Consider the following 20,280-nt stretch of genomic DNA (forward strand, 5'->3'; position numbering starts at 1 on the left):
GCTAAAACATGTCTAAACTGATCTAAGTGGTCTGCAGGAAAAAAAAACCTGCACTGCAAACTCAGTGCCCCAACACATACATATTTTTTGATAAATGTAAATTAAGACCAGTTTCCAAATTCTTTACTATTACACAGTACAATAAATTAAGAAAGAGCAGCAGAAAAGGACTGGAAGAATATAAATCCAAAATAAGTTCTCTAACATTTCTCTTTACCTATCAATCTTCTGTGTTTGGAGTTTCACTTTTTAACTCAGTTTAAAACCCAAACTCAGCAGTCACTTTCTTATCCTGACTTCTAGTTTAAAACCATAATATCAAAATGTCCTGCTTCTGCAGTTAACTGTAAGGGGGAAGGGCAAGTAAAGTGTAGTCCTGGCAGAAAGAATGGATGCTGAAGGGAGCTTACAACCAAGCACAGTGCTACAGAAGTTACATCTTCTTTGCTTCACAATCCCTTAGGACAAATAAATTAGTATGTTGAAAAGATGCAGGTGTTTCTTTTAAGGAGTCTCTGTGCAGTTTCCAAAAATACTAATGATCTCAGATTCAGAAGGAAGTCCAAAAAAGGTGTGTGTGTGGGAAGTATTCATGAATATGGAGAAGAGGAAAAAATCCCCACCTGTCAGCAGGGTCTCAGAAGGCTTTAGGTATCTGCTTCATACAGATAAGCAGGCAAGAGATTTCTGAGAAAAGATGAGCAATGGGCAGACAGAAATGAAAGCCCACGAAATAAACTCAAAACTCTGCTACCTGTATTTCACTATGGTCGCAAAGGGTACAGACCTGCAATTCCTGTGTGACAACAGCAAAAGTGAACTTACCCGTTCTCCATTTCATACTCACCTCTTCACGCTCACGTTCATCTTCATTATGATCCTTATGACTACGCGTTGAAAAAATAGCATGTTTTCTTACACTAATCTGGTTATGAGATGCCTCCCGCTTGCTGGTGTGGTGGTGTCCATTTGCATTACCTAAACTGGAATCTTGATGTCCATGACCAGTAGAATGATCACTACTGTGTTCATGATGGTGTCCATGCAAGTGAGACGCATCATGTTTATGAACACGATTGTGCTCATACTGATCACTTGGATCATGATCTGGGGCATAATCCCGTGTAGCATCTCCTGAAGTCTCACTGATCTTCTTTTGCTTCTTCTTCTGTTTCCGTTGTTTCCTTTCTGGCTGATCCTGAGTTGTGTTTGTCTCTGTTGAAGGTTCATGGTTTTGTTCTCCATGTTCACTATGACTAACCGAATCATTACGAGAGTGATGTGTACCATTATGGTCATGATGATGTAGACGAGGATGACGACGGTGATGGTGACCCTGGTCATGACTGTGTCTGCCATCATCTTTCACTGATGGTACTGCTGTCTCTCTCTCAGGGTCACATTTATGACTTCTCCTTGCAGCCATACCAACCGTGGTTTGGTTTTCTGAATCTGAGTGGCTGTGAGGATGGTTATGAGAGTGAGAATGCTTTCCTTCCTGAACCTCTAAAGCATATAAGTGAGAAACATGGTCATGGCCAATATCATCATGATTTATCATCACTACTTTTACCTCTCCTAAACCAAGGCTTATTAACAGTTTTTCCAGGCCAAAAAAGGATAGTCTTCCATTTTCCCCATAACGATCAAAAATCTTTTCAATGTAGTATTTTTGTTCATTTTCAGCTTCCAACGTTGAAAATTTACTTGGCATAGATTCTGTTCCTCCATTCTGCAAGTAGGATTCGTTTGAGATCTGATAGTCACTATGGCAGTGTACACGTGGTCCTTGGTCATGTCCATCTACATGGCAATGATTGCACTGATGAAAGATAAATGTCAGCAAACAAATGATGCAAAATTTTGTGTGCACGTGTACCTTCATTTCTGTTTCCTACAAGAAACACAAGGGAAAGCACTTAGGTGTAAACTCAATCTCAACATTTATGCTACAAACTTATCAGGCTGGTTCTTGTACCAATTCAATTACTCACAAATCCTTTCAGATATTGGTGCTAACAGAATAACAGCAGCAGTATTTTTACTGCAGAAATTGTATTCATGTACTTTTATTATCCAACAGTAAGACAGGCTCTGTGTATTTTAGAGATACCATACTCATAGGAGGCAGTCACAAGAAAAAAGATCAGCATTTACAGTCAGTCATAAATGAACAATTTTTGTGTATATTTTCAGAAGCATCTATGCTTATGATAACCTATAATATCGAAAATCTTGTTAAAACACAAGTTACAAAATAATACAAAGTATCTAAAAAGATTAAGAGTGTGTTTTCTTATTTATGGGGAAGACAGGCAGGTAATACAGTTGAAAATCCACACATCATTCTCCTATGTGCTGATCAGTTACCTCTACTAAACATACACACTGTACTATTCCCTATTTTCACTGGTAAGTACTGATCTAAAAATAAGTTATCAGTAACCAACTTCAATATATTGCTTATATATCCATATTTTTAGTACTTTTTACTTACATGACTTAACTGATTTCACAGATCTACGTGGACATTAAAAATAAGGTTACATGGAAAACATGTTTAAGCAACTCAAAATACTGTTAATGCTGGCACACTGTAGCTGAAAGTAGTTAGTACTGATTTTTAGAAAGTATAACATTTAGACAATGTAGTTTTTCATCTAGTATTACATGTAAGAAGCTTACTGTTCAACATCAGGCAATGAAAAGGACACTACAGAAGTCTGTCTTCTGTTCAGAGTCGAAACAGACTATCTTACAAAACATAGCTTTATTTTGTTTACATCTGCTATTAAAAACCACAACAAACTAACAACAAAGCAAAACCAGAATAATTATTATAAAGAAAACTCTTAAAGAAAAAAATAAATATCCAAGTTTATGTAAAAATGTTATCAAACATTCTAGAATGCTACAGATAAGCCAAGAACTGCACTTTATGACTTGTATTTTGTAGACTTATTTTGGGTAGAGAATAATTTCTAAAATACAGGTGTGTGGGTTTTTTTAAAAATCACTTGAAACACTGCCAGGGTTTTCTAGCAACACTGATTTTGTTCTGTTTGGTACCAAGCCAAATAAAATGTGTACCATTTACAACAGCTCTGCTAGACACATGCAGTAGAATAATTAAGCCCTCCTCTCAGCAAAGGAGCAGACAAAAAAGAGAAAGAGAGCTTTTACACATAACTAGTTAAATTCAGAGTGTAATTGAGAAGGAAATGAGAGCTGAAAGAAAGGATAAAGACAGAGCTCGATCCGCCCTGCTTTCTCTGCACTCAGATGCTACTTTTGTCTATTTTAGTGAACTCTGTTGCAAACTGTTCAAAATAGTCATTCAACTGTTCAGATAGATGGGAGGCTCTGTGCTTCTCTCTTTGAACTTGCATTTGCTGCAGTTTTGGTAGCCCTGCAGCACATGCAAGGATGTGCACTAATAGAAAAAGAGGTCAAGTATGCTTTCATCTGTTTTTACACTGAAAGCAGCTTTAGCTCCTTATGCACACCTTGACTAGAGCTGCGAATGACCCATCATTCCTAGGATGGAAGAGGCCTGGTCAACACATCCTAAAGTGTTACTGACTTTCAGACAAGAGATGGTAAATTGACTTGCACTTCTCAACCCAGCTGCTAACTAACACATGCTTCATTAAATCAGTCAGGAAAGTGCTCTGTAGCAAACTAAAAACATTTAAAGTCCATTTTAATTTCCTAAAATATTAGCCTGACATTTTGTGCTTAAGCACAAGCAACTACTTTACTGCACAGACACACACACAGAGAATTCTCCTGGAAGCTCCTAAACTTTCAACAGGTTGACACAGAAAAGGAATCGGAGGAAAAAAAAAAGCCAAGTGCTATATTTTCATGACTTTGCATAGCAAATAAACGAGTTAGCACAGAAGACTGGGGAAAAAGTTCTTCCTGTTAACCTCTTCAGATACATAAGATGAAAATCCACTTTTCACTGGAGCTTCAAATGCTTGCAACACTAAAAAGCAGCAGAACTCTCTTTTGCAATACTGACCCAGTTACAAATACAAGTTCAGAAGAATATCTACCAAATGGAGGCATCTGCACCAAAACTGATTTCAGGGACATCAGATAGGTCAATGGGTCATCACTGTAGGCTACTGCTTTATTTTCATAAACAGCTGTTCAACTATCAGTAATGACCACGCTTTGTTTCCAGTTCAATCAGCTACATTCCAGTTAGAGATTTAAGGACTATGAAAAACCTTTTCAAGTAATTTAGTAAGATGAGTTCCTCCCCAAAATATACTGAGATATTTTCATATTGACTTTTTCACTCCTGGACTCTATTTAAGGCATCCTTAATCACTGGGATTAGTACAGAATCAATAAAAACATCTCACAGCACCTTCCAAAAGCTTCTTCCATTTTCCTTTGAGGAAACAGCAAAGCACAGTTGTTACTGGTGGAACAAAAAGAAACAGGTTGCAAATCTTTATCAAAGCATCTCTGGACTGAGTCAACCCTCAGATTGTATGATTTTCTGGAAACTCACTCCCTAACCTTTAAATAAAGAACATACACTCCTTCTCATACAGGCTGAGAACCTGGGCACTGTGACTTGCATTATCCCTGGAAGCAAAAACATTCTGGCAGTAAGTAAAGGTACTGGAAAAGGAGTATTGGCTGGTGACAGATCAACAGAACTCCACATTTCCATAGGAATATGCTGGTTTTCATCAACTGACGATTTACAATGTTGAATGTTACTTAATGTGAAGAGCAGGTTCAGGATCTGGAATAAGCAGGTAAGGTACGTGCAAGACAGATGAACGCCCTGGGAAACAGACAAACTTCTCTGCTTGCGTAGAAGTGAACAGCAGCAGGTAAATACATGCAGTTCACTGTAATGCTCTAGCAAATTGTTCAGCATCCTTTAAACTTCAGTTTCTCAGGACTGGAGACAGCATCTCAAATTTAAGTAAAATTCAGTTTCTTAAAGGACACTATTTTGTAGCTAAGACACCTTTTCTACCCCTTTGCCACATAATGGTAATACAACCAGAACAAGAAATTAAAATTATTCTCATTTAAACAAGCATGATCCAGACTAAAATATCTCTACCAGGAAATGCATGCCTAAAGCATGATCATAATCCTTTTCACAACCTCATGATCTCTTTCATGTGACTGGCTCATACAATACTACTAATACATTGAGACTTCAGTCATGCATCCCTAATTGTGGTCTTCAGCTTTGAATGGTACCTTTTCTCCATGCCCTAATGGTTAAAATAATTTGTAACTTAGTAGCATGATTCATTCCTGCAATACAAGAGACGAGCACTATCTGATAAATTTCAAAATCAATTAGATGCCTCACTGTTTACAAATAGTAATAACCCTACCACAGTATTTTTAATATTCTATTATATAATCTTCTGTATCTTCTCTTGTAATTCTTGTTACCTAACAAAGATGCTTACAAAACAAACGTAGCCATCACAAAAAGTCTGAAACAGAACAACTACTAAGAGCTGATTGTGTCTTTTTAAACAAGCTTCATTATTCTTTAGGTAATTATAAATAGCTGTCATCTTTAACCTCTCAGGCAATATTCATATCTGTAAAATACTGGAAAGCTGAAGTCCAAATTCTATACATTTCAGTGGCATGGAATTGTATAAAGCTGATTTCAATACAAGAACATTAAGACTCTCTGATCTCTTCAAAAGAATATGGAAGGGCAGGCCGAGGACAAGGCCTCATCCATGTTGAAAGATTCTGCCCATTATTGCTGTCAGCCTTTGCCTACACCTAATACCTTTTGCTGAACAGCAAACAAGGACAAGTCTTTAAAGACAAGAGTCGGGCAGCAGGACAACCCCACTTTAAGTCAGGCTGCAAAGTTAGAACAAAGGTGTAAATTTACAGCGGATAAGACACATAGTTCTGCCACACTAACTGACATTTCAGAAAACACACTCAGTGCCGCCAAATGCATCCCCTCCTCACTCATCAATGCAAGCAAGTAACTCACACTATAAATGCAGTGGTCATAAACCCCTGGCTTGAGGTCAGTGTATCTGAGCTGTACATCAGCAAGGAGTTATCTTTTTCCGTATGGAAAACTCTAAATATCCCAACGCTAAACCACTGTCTGCCTATGGTGTTTCATCTATTAATCTAAATGCAGCTCTGATAAAAGCTGGTTATTTTTACAGCCTTTAAAATTCAGTTTCTCATGGATTCCTGAAACTTCTCCACAGTGCCTACTACTTCAATTGTTCTTCTTTTATAGCACTTCATTTTTGAGAAGACTTCATTTAAAGCTGGGAACATCAACACAATTTTGGGGGACAGTTTTTTTTATTTATCACTAACTGCTTCACTGAAACTAGAAAACTAGTTTGATAGTTAGGCTTTACTTAAAAAAAAACAAACTTTGATTCAAATAACAAGGTCATACAAAATTAAAACTCAACTGGAAGTCACATCTATCATTTTAGTGTTTGCAACCCACATAATTCAGGAATTTTTGTTAGTGTATAACACTGACAAGAATAGCTTAAGTGCTCAACTTTCTTCCTCTAACCCTTTTTCCTCTCTGCTCCCAGCAATTTTAACAACCTGAAATACTTGTAACATAAACGTGCTTTATTTCTCCCCTTCCCATGTTACTTGTTTCTCTTTTTGTTCAACCTTCTTTCCTTGCTTTCTCTAAAGAACCTTCTGTCTTTTTTTTTTTTCCATCTGCAGATGAGATCTTCAAAAAGTATCTTTGACTCCTCTAAGTAGCTACTCAACTTGAATCCCACAGTGATTGAAGTGCTTTAGTAAGATTTCAGGAGCAACTAGAAGATTCCCACCACACAAAAACACCAAACACAAGCTTCAGTTAAGAGAGAACTGAAAAAAGACAAAATGTGTTGGAAATACAAAGCAACCAAACTAAGATATTCTCTCTGTACAGGACTGAAAAGCTAAGCACTTCTGTCATTCATTTCTTTTAAGAACTATTGAAGTAACAGCTCTATGAAAAATAGCAATTTTTTTTTTTTTTCCGGGATAGATATTTCTTGACATAAAGCTACTGACTACATGAAGGCAGCTTTTCTTACAAATCCTGAAAATTAAAATTCTGACCTATATTGCAGGTATTCACTCCTATGAACATTCAGGAGACATGTCTGCAGTCCCCCACCACTTCCACTCCAGCCTCTGTGCAGTACTTCATATTAATATTCAGTTCAAAAAAGGCTGAACCTAACTTCCTGCATTTTAACACATCTCAGAATACAAAGTCCCTTTAATCTAGCATGTTTAAAAAACTGTTTGTTTGGGTTTTTTTAAATATTAATGTCCAATTAATATATTGCTATTACTGAAAGACACTTTAAGAAAGCCATAAAAGCATTTAATTAAATGGATATAAAAATAGGAAAACATGCTACAGATATAAGAAGTTACAATCAACAATTTTAAACTTTAGTTCTCACCCATCTCCTGTATTTTCTTCCCTCTTCAATTTCAGTGAAACAGGTTTGTGGACTGAAATAAAACACTTTCAGTTGAAAATCTACAGCCCAGTAGGAGGGGCACTTTGTAAGAACAGACCATTAACTAATTGATCTAAGCCATACTTGCCAAGTTAATACCAGATAAGACTTAAATAGTACAGAAAGCATTTATGCATAACTGAACACACCATGAAAACTTTTTAAAACATCTGAAATGTGAAGTATTGGAAATGCCAAATCCCAAACGTATTAGAAAATTATCCTAAACTAACAGAGTAGCAATCCACTTGTTCAGTTATCCAGAAAGGGGCATTTATTTTATTTTGAACAGAAAAAAACTGGGTGGCCTTCTTCAAAAGAAGAGTTACTTGTAAGAAACTGCTAAGTACAGTATCCTTATCAGAACTCAAAAAAATATAAATACCAAAAAAGTTGTAAGCTCTACAAGCATAGTTCTGCTTATCAATAATTTATTTTCAGTCTTTCACAGATAATTTTATGCAGTCCATAAACCATCTAGCAATGAACAAAATTTGTAACAGAGCTGGTTTGATTCTGTGCCAATATTCTACTGATACCAGTGCTTATAAGAATGAAATACTTGAAAAAATGAACCAGTTACAGCTGCATTTGAATATTTTATTTTTCTACTGAAAGTAAGCAAATGGGTTTTTTTTACAACTTAGGCTGCAGTTCAACAAATATTTTAAGATGGTGTTGAACTTAAAGCAGTGGTCCTGCCCTTCCCCACCACTTTATTTATTCATTCCCATTCCCACAAAACCATTTTGTATCCTAGCACATTTGTTTGCTGATCTGTTCACTGTGCAGCTGTACAACTAGATTCTGCTGAAAAACAGCCTAGAAAAAGAAAAAAAATATTTTCAAGACAGGTTACTTTTCCTATCTGGTTCACTGTGCAGCTGCACAAACACCAGAGTCCACACAAAAAACCAGCAGCCTTGCTTTCAGTGGCAACACCAGCTTACAGATTGGGTTCATCTGCACTCTAGCAGAGTACTTTGGCACAAATAAAACAACTGGCCACCTCAAAATGTACCCAAATAACATTGAAAAAAACAGCAGGGGAAAAATTTGCTACTGAAAGCCACTAAAAAAGAATCCCTCCAACTTTTCCTTCAACAGAGAATATAATAATATTTGCAAGGGTTAAAACCAGTGGCAGTATTTTTATTCTTCCTGTAAAATGCCTATTTCATCCTTGTGCTATGTTAGAATACTTGCAGTATTTTACAAGTAATTAAAGACAAGTCTTTGATATGTGTTTAGTTCCTGAACTATTACAATAAAACCCCTCTAGGACAGCTACAGCCCAAAATGGAGTTATGCATGTCTATTAATAAGTCGATGACTTCTCTCATTTAAAAAAAAAATTAAAAAATTACAGAAGCTACCAGGTATAAAAATCCCTTGAAAAATGGGACTAAGGCATGTTTCTTTTACATGTGCTATGCCAAAATGGTGCCTGGAAGACTACAATTGTTAAAGTCCATTTCTAGAATTTAGAGGGCGCAAATGTTTTACTTGACAACACGTACCACCGATTCAAATCTGTATTTTTAAATAGATCTAATTCATGAACCACCATCACAGACTTCTGTAAGTCTGTGCCACTCAAATTCTTCTTAGCAAATTCATTATGGGAGAGTACAAAACCAAGAGGACTACTACTCTTCCAAGGCAAGAACACAGCCTTCTTTTCCTATGGAAGTGAAGGAAATTTGAGAAACCACAGGCAACTACTGGAACCCCTGACATCTTGAGTCAGGACTACCAAAGCTGTCTTGGTTCAATAATTGTGGGAGACAAGTGTTCATAAAGACATCTCAGCAGATTCAGAAATAACACTTAACCAGTCTGACCTGTGACATAAAATAGTTGTGCATACTCCAACAGGCAGATCCACCACGAAAATACCCAGCAGAATCAAAATGCACAATTTCCACCACATTCTAAGACCTCAACAAAGTCACAATGTTGCCTAGCTCTCATTTATTGTAGCCAAGATTATTGTTAAAGATCTATGGTGCTACCCATTACAGGTCCATTCAAACTGATAGAAATACTGATTAGCTTTAAAAAACATTCATGATGAACTACTGAGCTTTCTTAACAAGGTATTAAAGCAAACTTGGAGGGACACAACTTTGGAGACAAATTAACGAAAAAACAGTATTTAATGCCCAATATTACTCTTAATGCAAGATTTGAGATAGAAACAAGGAAAGAAAGCAGAATCCTTAAAACTTTCATCTAAAATGCAAGCAGAGATGTCTGCTTAGCCAAACGAAATTAAAAATACTAATGGGCTAAAACTGAAATCTTAAAAATACCATTATATATTAAGTACTTCCCTGTGTCCACTGCCTTGCTAGCACAGGTACATTTTAATAGCAACACAGACAAGTGAGGACAGATACTACACAAAGTGAGACTGCATTACCAGTTTTTCTATAACTACAGTACTAAAACTACAGTTAGGTATCTCTTACCTAAACAATGTTGTGTAGCATTATAATTTCTTCTAGTATCAGTTCCTGGCTTTTACAGTAACTATAATTTGGTACATTCCTTTCTAGTACTGTTTGTGAAATATGAATGCTCCTTTCATTTTCCTTGAGCATCACCTTGTCTTCTTCCGTTCATTATAATTTTAATAATAAGGATTTTCTGGACTAACTGCTGATCTGATTCAGTATTATTATGGTCACCATCCTTCTCAGTGGGATCACTAGGACATTGTTTCCTATGTCACGCCTTGGATCATTGGCATCTTTCATAGAATCATAGAAACACAGAAAATGCTGAGTTGGAAGGGACCCATCAGGATCATCGAGTCCAACTCTTCATTGATTACTGTTCTCCCTTGCTACTGAGGCTTTCTTCATTTTACATGATTCTGTTACTTCTCAATGCCCTGTGTGATTTCTATAATCCACCTCTGTAAGAAAACACTTTTTATAATGAACTCACTACTTCTGTCCTTCCTTCCAAGTACCTGAAACCTGTCAATTTTAGTTAATAAGTGAACCAACTTCTTGTTATTTTTCCTGTATTGAAAGAAAAAAAAGAATTGTTTCCACTGTTAACAGTGCAAGACAGCTCTCTTTTTTAAAAAAAGAGGAGCTGCTTGCTGTCTTTAACCTTTAACACAAGTGATCAGTAAGTGCACCTCAAAGCAAATCCAGTATTTTGGAAGAACAAGACCATCCTGACTAATCAAGAGACCCATTCCACAAAGGGCAAGTGGCTTGGCAAGCCTACCACTGAAACGATGAGCGATCAGTCTCTTTGGGAAAGACGTTTTATGCTCTTTGCCACTGATGCCTGAAACCAAATGAAAACTGGACTCCACTTCTAAAATCAAATGGTCAATAGCCAGTTGTGGCCATCATTTCACAGGTTCGACTGGAAGAATATTAAACAATCACAGAATGTAAATTTGAGTTTATGTAACAAATGCTTTATTATTCCATGGATAGCATGTCCAACATTTTCTGTCAAACATACCCTCTCTCCTTTGGCTACTATTACTGATAGTACACCACCCCCTTCCAGAGTCTGCTGAGCACATCACAGTCATATTAAAAAATATTTGACTGTGATCATTCAAAGTAAACACATTATGTGATCAGGATTCCACATATTTTCTACAAAATCAAGGCAATTAAAACAAACATTTTATTTGAAATACAGTAAACTAATTAACAGACTACAAAACACAATTTGTGGCAGAAGATGGCTTAAACCACCAGGCTAAACTGGCAGAAATCTATCAAACTGATACACATCAGCAAAATGAAAATATACTGGGAGAACCAGTTAATAATCAAGAGAGTTACAGGCCATCTAGGCCTTCAAACATATTTTACATCTAAAATAGCTCAGTTCAAAATAACATTAAACATAAACAGTATGACAGTTTAATCCTGAGAAAAAACTTTCTATTCCAGTTAACCACAGCTGAAGACACCTAAACATCTGTGTGCTGCTAAAACAGCCTGAGGTTTTACTTTTCTTACTTCTAGATGCACAACAGTTTCTTGTGAATCCTCTGATCCTCTTTGCAGTCATTTAAATGTTTATGATACCCTGTCACTAGAAGAAAATGCTGCCTCCTAGCAGACCACCTCATTTTCAGGTTCAGAAGTTGAAATACTTTAATACATAGGTTGTCTAGTTAGCACTGAAATCTGTATTTGGCACCCGTAACTAGCTAACGCTACGTACCACGGTCCCCGATCAGAGAAGTCTTCGATATAGGGGGAAATCTCATCATCTGATGTCTGAATAATAAAGGCTGAAATATCCTTTTTTAGAAATTTGGCAAGGCTAAGAATGTATCTTATCTTTGGCCATCATAATGGTATCCTCAAAGCAAAGCACAATCAAAAAGCAAAAATACTAAAATATATTTTACTGTCTGATTAGCTAAGTTCACTATTTCTAAACTTCTGATTAAACTACATATACTTTCTAGTACTCAGCTTTAACATTTATAATGTAATGTTTAAGAAGTATATTACTGGTAACAAGATTGTGAAGTAGAAATACTAATACTTTGCTTATTGTCAAGAAAGACCAAAGCAAAGCATAACTGCTTGTACAGAACAGAAGACAGCAGAGTATGTGAAGTATCATTTCAGTATGTCACTATTACTCAATTACTGCTTGGAATCACTGCATGACACACTTGGTAAGATGGGGAAAAAATTCAGGAAAAAAAATTATTTTTTCATAGTCAAAATACATTGCTTTTATTTGAGGAACAATGTATCTTCGATGTTTCACGTTGAGAATATTTGGTTAATAAAAATTTATTAATCCTTCGCCTTCATGTCCATGGCAGGAAATTCCATAAAATGAATTTACTTGTAGAAATTCTCAGAATTTTCCCTAAAGAACTGACAATTTCCATTTTTCAATTTTGTTACTCCTTTAAGAACCCAACAACAGTATGTTGCCTTATTCCAAAACACCATTTTGGTTTGCCCATAGTCCAATTAAAAAAAAATTTAAATTAAATCCATTCATTGTAAGGGGTTCCTGACTTAAACTATACCACGGTTAAATTATGAGAGGTGTTGTTATTATTAAAGGCTAGAAAGTACCATACAGGCTATCATCAAATGCACTTAGCACTAACAAAACAGCAGTTTCTGTGGGGAATACAAGACAAAGTGTAGTCTTCAAAGGCAGTGAAAGTATTTCTACATAGCCTGTTTACTGCAATTAATTTGAAGCACACAGTTTGATACAAATAAAGAGAAGTGAGTAATAACAATTTGCTATAGTTGCTGCATTCTTACTGAAGTGTCTCATCCTAATCCATTACTTCAAATCAGCATAAATCCCTCACATTCTCCCTACTATTGAAGACATCGGTTGTTAACAATGGCCTGCATGAGAATTTTTGTCCAAAGCCACCAAAAATTAACTTCTGCTGAGACTCACTACCTTACTCTGCAAGATGCAGATGCATAAATCCAGTCTACACATTTTACAAAACTCAATCTTTTATCTGTAGTACAAAGACAGTAACTGTGTAAAAAAATAAGTTTTAGCATGGGAGGCAATTTAGGCTGGATAACATACACACAAAATAGAAGTCTAGAATATATTGTAAGCATTAAGAAATTAGCTGTAGGCATATTACAATAAAAAAGCTAAATTTTGTATATACATTCTGCTGCAACTATTGTATATTTACTGGAAAATATTGTACAAGTCTTGAAAGCAACTGAACAATTGAAGCACTGTTAATATAATACAATGCTTCTGCTACACAATTGCCCCATATGCATCTCAGAACAGCAATGACTGAAAGCCTACCCTGTTTACATGTTATATCAGACATCAAATAAATGGGAATATTTTATTTTTAGTATAAAAATGTTGCAATGCAAGCCTACCAGATTATTTGGACTGCAGCCAAGTAACATAGTAATTTTAATGAAAGCTAGTGCAAACCAGAATTGTATTTTTAGGCTGAGGTATTGTCTTCTATAGACAGACATTCAGGTCAACAATAAATAAAATGCTTCAATGTTCTGCAGACAGAACAAGCCACTAAGCATGGTCTAAACAGTATGGTTTGCATTTCATAGAGTACTAGAAGGTAGTGAAGCCCTGATGAAAAGAGGTCTTTCTTTATAGCAATGAATTACAGAAATTGCATAGAGCCTTGAGAAGCAAAATAATCATTAGTTAAAACATAGTGTGATACTCCACTTGACCATAAAAAAAGCTCTTCCAGACCACTCTGTATAGGGTATATATGAAATAATGCTTACAGTGGCAAAAAAAGTCTTATGCAGACATAGCTGCATACCTGACTCGCTACTCCCCCTTAAATGAAACACTTAGATGTGGTATTGTTATTTTCCAAAGTGAGTGTAACTCAACTTTGAGTTGTACTAATGACATATGGACACTACCATGAAAAATCTTAGCACCAGTCATCGTTGGATACAGTGCTACTAAGTCCTACTTAAGATGTAAATCAGTATTAACAAAGATACAAATATTGCTTAAAAAAAAAATCCACATCAAGAATGACATTGAGCAACACGTAATCAAGGAGACTATCTTTTAGATTACATACATTTTTCATTTTGCTTTGATATTCCAAACTAAGTATGGCTGCATGCTATCATCAGCAATGAATTAGCTTGGTTAAAAGAGGAACTATTTCTAGATATCCTATCACTAGCTGTAAATCAATTATCACACACAGTTATCCTTCAGAATTCAAAGTATTGTTTTTGTTTATTAATAATCATCACATTGTGGTAATAAAAATACATCTGTAATAGAAATGCACAAAAATCTGCTTACGAATGTGGTACAAGTCATGTAATCTTGAGATATCTTTATATGTGGAATTCACACTTTATTATAGTGGCCTTTCCTAGAGGCTGTTACTGGAAACTATTCTGAAGTGTTTATAATCTAGATGTAGAAACACTGTACCAAGTCTGCACCACACTGCACCGAGAGGAGCATATTCATAATTTTATGCAAACTCTGCAATCTTGCATAAAAAAAACACCTTCCTGCATACCTTCTCAATCTGAAGAACTTTTTCTCTCACACATCCATTTCCTCTTACAAAAACACAAGCCACAGGAATACAGGACTTAATTTGATTAATCAGTTTCAGACATGGTAATATAATCTTCCAGTATGACGCAGCATTTATTTCAATTCTGGATTGATTTAGCTATCCAGTATCAATAACTTCAAAAGTCTCTGTTACTTAAGCACTGAATTGAATGCTTACAGGATACAATTTTCTGTTATCTCTTAACAGTTCAGAAGCTACAGAACTCTAGATCCTCCCTAATTAATAATCCTCATTTTTTACATACATGATATTTTGTTTATTACTGAGATGATGTGATTGTGACTATCAACACAGAAGAAAAAGAGGGGGAGGTTTCTATAGCAAACTTAATCGTAAGACTTGAGATGCATTCCTCTCAAGTGAAAACAAGATTTCTCTTATGACTGCTATTCAAAAAACAACAAACAAACAATCCCCCCCCACCTAAACCCATGAAAAACAAACCTGGAGATTAATTTTATTAATTTTCACTGCAAAAAAAAAATTCTAATAAACGTAAGCAAATATCCACAGCTTGCTAGGTTCAATTTGTTCATGTTCCAGATCTGCTCATGATGATTTTGTCCTCTATTCTTGTTCACAGAGCAGCAGTAACAGACAAATACACGTGTTCAGGCTCTCCAATGCAAAGACAATGCAGTATAAATTCTGTAATAGGTCCATCCATTCTAATAGTAGTCTAATTTTACACTAGTAAAACCAGCAAATTTCTTCACTCTCATCCTACTGCTTAAGGAAAGCAGCAAGCTACAGAAAGTGTGATAGCCAGGTAAGAATGAAGCTCCTAGGTCATGGGCAGCAGAGAGAAAAAAGACAACAGCTGAGTCATTGCTCCTCTGCAGCAACAGTCAGGAAATGGAAAAAGAGAAGATGAGGCAGCACAATGTGGTATCTGTAAGATGAGAACATTTCCAGTGCAATGAACCATGTTCCACAGCAAGGGTACAACACCATACATACAATTTCAACATTCTTTCTTCTCAAACTTTTGAGACTGACACCAGGAAGCCATCTTCCCAGTCTTTTATGTTTCCTTCCAGCTTTTTGGGTATTAAAACCTGTACAGGGTTTGCATTCTTACAAGAGGAATAACACAAATGACTTCAATTAGTTTTAAATTTCTCTGCTCCTCAGATTTCTATTACGTCAAAAAACCTGGAGAAATGGCACTGATGCAATAGCACACAAAAAATTACAAATAGGTGGACTGATGCAGTGCATTTTGTTTAGGGGATTGCAATGTAGGCAGGACACAGCTTCCAGGATTTCAATCAGGTTTTAGAACTTAAAAACATACTTGTTTTTATTAGCTTTGTCAAGTTGGCACAGATTTCCTGGCCAGACTTTATTAAGTATATTTCAAATAACATCTCAGATGCAATTTATGAATGACCTAAAACTAATCTAATGCTTTTCTGTATCAGGTGTTACTTCAGGCCTTTATGATCAACTTAAAATTATTAGTTCTCATTTAAGAAACCTTCAGTAGCCCACTGCCAAAGAATACTTTTAATGCGATAGAATTGTTTTAAATATTTGCTCTCTAAATTAAGACTCTCACAGAGAGGAAGTTATACTGATTTTTTTTTTTTTTTTTCACATTCGGAGAACAGAAATTGCTTCCCAAAAGGCATAAATCCTTATTACTCACAAACTATCCCTGTGAAAAGCGTACCTGCACAAGGAACTGAATTGTGGTTAAGTTTTCCTTCTTTGAAATTTCTGCTGACGGTTTTAAATGTGTTAAGAAAAAGTACAGGATATGTTCATTTGACAACATGCTATAAAATAACACGCTATAGGAGCAAAAGTTCTGACAGTTGATAGTCGCACAGTGAAGAAAAGAGACTCAGGTTTTCTTGTTCTGATATCATTTTCATTGTCCCCCACACAGTAACACCTCTCCATCCCTGATTCTGTAGAACTGTAAAGGCACCACAATCTCTCCATGAAGTTCTACCACAGTTAAGGACCGAATCTTAACTACGGGAAAACTTTAATGTTAAGCTTTTAAGTAGCTTGTGTAATTTTAATTCATTAATTCCATCTGATGAAAACACGTAACCGTTTCCAAATCCAGACTGATTTATCTTATTGCTGCTTTATCAGGTGCCCATCATACATTCAAAATAAACCTCCACTTCTGTAAAAACTGGACAGAGACAGGAATAACGAAGCCGTTACAACAGGCACAATTGTGATCAAACGTTAAAAATTAAAACCAATGCAAACAAGTCCAAACATGCTTCCTTTGGGTCTATATACATCCCCAGCTTGAATACAATGTGATCTGGGCACTACTTAAGTGTCTTCCGACTTGAATCAGCCATTGTTTTGCAGAAAATATAGTATTATTAAATGTATCTAAATTACGGTTGCTTGACTATAGTAATGAAGTCACTCAGTGAAGACCACCAAGGAAATCTATGCCAGATTTTTCCATGTGTATATATCTTATTTAAGTCGAACTACACAAAAAGTATCTTAACAAGGTTTCCTAGTAATATTCAAAGGAATAGTTTATTAACATATAAGGCAAATACCCTCCTGCTGACTTTTCATATGAATATTGTTGCCATGTCACAAAAATCTTCGTTTGAGATCACTAAAAGAAGTACTTCTGAACACCATAATAGATGAAGGTCAGAACCAAGATCTGTGCTTTTCCATGTAAACCTAACTTTCTGGAAAATGCTGGAATTACCCTGATGTTTTGTTATCCTGTTTTGTTTGTTTGGTTTTGCTGGGTTTTTTTTTTGTTTTTGTTTTGTTTTGGGTTTTGTTGCCTTGTTTTTGTTTTTTTTTTTTTTGTAATGGGATAAACAAACATTAAGACAGCTAAGCCTGTCAGCAAATCTATTTTAAACCACAGCTTTTCCATAATTGCACATTTTATGAGTGTTTGGATATGTACTCAAACTTACTGTTTTTTATTGAAGCAAACGTGAAAAGAACAAAGACCTAGATGAAAGCAGAGATCAAACCTCATTTTTTTATGTAAGCAGAATCTTCTTTCATGTTGCCTATTCCCCATCCTTCTACATCCACCTGTTGACACTAAGACACACTCCCATATAGAACTGCCAGTTTCTCTCATAAAACATAGATCATTAATTCAGTCTACTCACAGGCCCTATTCTATTTTAGAAATAGATTGCATGGCTATTTACTTTTTTCCTCAACGTATTTAAGTGTTGAAAGCTGTTTAAAGAGCAGTGCTACAAGACAGTACCACAACTAAACAGTTGTTGTAGTAGAGTCACACTGGTCTCAATACTCTTGGGAACCACAGAACTTTTTCACATTATCTTCTTACGTGATCATATCAAAGTATGTAGTTACTTTTCAGGGTAATTCTTGGAGTAAAGCAGCATGCCTCACCAGTCCACACACAATACCTACTCCTCTGCATCTATAATGGAAAGTACATTTAAATGAAGGAAAATCCAAAGCTGTTCTCTGTTAAACCAGAATGTAAAAACCTAACAGGTTACCTGTTTTGTACAGAAGTAAGTTTCCTGATTTTATTTCATGGTATCACTCAGTACTATGCAAACGGGCGCCAGAACCAGCTGGAACACCTCTGGAATTACCCGTGTTAACTAGATTGCAATTGCTTCCCCGTACCTGAGAAATAACCAGGGCTTCAGTGTGCATTTATCAATGCATCACTCTTCATACATCAAAGGCTCCCTCAGTACTACAGTACACCATCCTACCTTCATAAAAATCAGGTGATAGTTTCTTAAAGTCACATACTGTTTCAGAGTACTAAAAACCAGAATTATTTTAAGTCTGGCAACTCTTGCTCTGAGGCACGAGTTCACTAGTATGTATGAATACTTCTACAGGACCCCAAAAACGACAGATAAGTCAAGATTATAAACTGTAACTTTATTCCAAAGTTTCAAGGTGAAGTGTGTGTTTCCAAATCACGCAGCATCCACTGCAGAAATAGTTTAGAACAGTAAATCATTTCCTTTCACTCATGATTTCTGTGCCTGGCATACTTCACGTCAGAGTGTCAGACTCTCCTGACCCCCTCTTTTTTCAAGTGAGGTGCAGGTTGCAGCCCGAGAGCAGCTTCTGCCAAGTTGTTAACGCTAACCGGGAACTTCAAGCCAAGCGGGATTTAACCCCGCGGCTTGTTCATCACCCACGGTCACCACGCGGCCCCCCAACAGCCACGGCAGTGCCAGCCCTGCTCCCGAGCACTGCTCCCGAGCACTGCAGAGCCCGCCGAAAGCTCGCCCGCTCCCGCAGCCCGTCCCGCAGCGCCCGCGGCAGCAGCACCTCCCGCCCACGCGCGGGGCCTCCACGTGGCCGCGCGGACCCGGCGGGAAGCGGCTCCTCTCCCGCACCGCAGGAAGGCTGCGGAGGGAGGGGAAGCGCCAAGGAGCGCCACGTGCAGAGGGGGCTCGGGATGATCTTCCTGCCGCAGCGCGGCAGCGAGAGCAGGAGAAATGAACGGGGGGCGGGGGGGGTTGATGCGCCAGGGCCGCGGCGGCGCCTCGTGCTCCGCCGCCGGAGGGGGACGCCGGGCACGTGTCCCCCGCCCCGGGACCCCCGCCCGGACCCCGCCGCCCGCCCGCGCCCACCGGCGCAGCCCCCGGCCCGGCCACGGGTCCCGCCGCCGCCACGTGACGAGGCGGCCCCGGCGCCGCGTCCCCCGCACGCCGCCCCGCATCCCGGGGCAGGGGTGTCCGTTGGTGCCGATCGCCAGCGGCTCCTTCTCCCCGCCCGCAGCCCGCGCGCCCCCCAACCCGCCGGCAGCGCGGGGCAGCCGCCTCCCGCACCGCGGCGCCGGCCGGCTGTGGGGGAGGGAGGGTAAACAAATGGGGTTTTATAGCTACCTCACTCGAGTGCCGTGTGCATCTCCCTCTCCGCTCGGTACCAAACCGCCGCGGCGCCTCCTCCTCCTGCCGCTCCTGCCGCCGCCCGCCCTGCGCTATTCACCAACCGCGGCTACGCCAGGCCCCGCCGCGCCCCCCGCTCCCTGCCCTACGCAGACTGCGGAGCGGAGCGGGCCGGCGCCCCGCAGCCATTTCCTGCCCCCGCCTCGCGCCTCCCCGCTCCGAAAATGGCGCGTCCCGCACGGCCGGCCCGGCCCGGCCCGGCCCTGCCCCAGCCGGGAGGCGGGAGGCGGCCCCGGGACGGGTCTCGGGCGGCCCCGGGACGGGTCTCGCGCCGCGTTCCTCGGCCCCGCGGGGAAGCGGGGCCGCTGCGGGGGCCGCGCCGGGCGCGCGGGGAGAGGCCTGGGCCGCTGCCCGAGGCCGCACAGCCCCGCTCGGGCGAGCCGGGGAGCTGCTGGGGGAAGGGGCCTTCAGCACTGAAGGGTTACGGAATCGATCAGGAGCGCTCGGCTTCCATACCGAGATGCCTTTCTGAGAACAAGACGCGGTTTTCTCCCCTTTTGTTTCACTGCAGGAAAGCCTGTCAGGCTTGCTCACGAAATAAAAGCAAAACCTCTTTATCTAGAGGATAAACATGCCCCTTCTTCCGAGGTGGAGCCCTTCGTGGCGATACGTGTGATTCCCAGGCAGCGGGTCATAGAACTGAACTAAAATAGTAACACGTAACTTCAAACCCTTGCTAGAACAACACTGAATAGACATCTTGGTTCATAACGTAAGATCTACA

The 20,280-nt window shown here is 38.7% G+C and overlaps 1 protein-coding gene across 2 annotated transcripts in view; it reads right to left on the reverse strand.

Annotated features, from left to right (window-relative positions):
• SLC39A10 (solute carrier family 39 member 10) overlaps positions 1 to 19,583 on the reverse strand; it is a 37,988-nt gene extending 18,405 nt beyond the window's left edge. Inside the window, exons 1-2 of one of the 2 annotated variants that reach the window (XM_051623748.1) lie at positions 19,494 to 19,583; positions 848 to 1,894 (exon numbers count right to left, since the gene is read on the reverse strand). In XM_051623748.1, coding sequence (XP_051479708.1) covers positions 848 to 1,885 — 1,038 coding nt within the window. In that variant the 5' untranslated portion in view covers positions 1,886 to 1,894; positions 19,494 to 19,583. The remainder of the gene's footprint in view (positions 1 to 847; positions 1,895 to 19,493) is intronic. The other variant, XM_051623747.1, reaches the window with a different exon arrangement.
• Positions 19,584 to 20,280: the final 697 nt, after the last annotated feature.

The sequence above is a fragment of the Apus apus genome, chromosome 6 (assembly GCF_020740795.1).
Source record: "Apus apus isolate bApuApu2 chromosome 6, bApuApu2.pri.cur, whole genome shotgun sequence".
In the NCBI taxonomy this organism is placed as follows: domain Eukaryota; kingdom Metazoa; phylum Chordata; class Aves; order Apodiformes; family Apodidae; genus Apus; species Apus apus.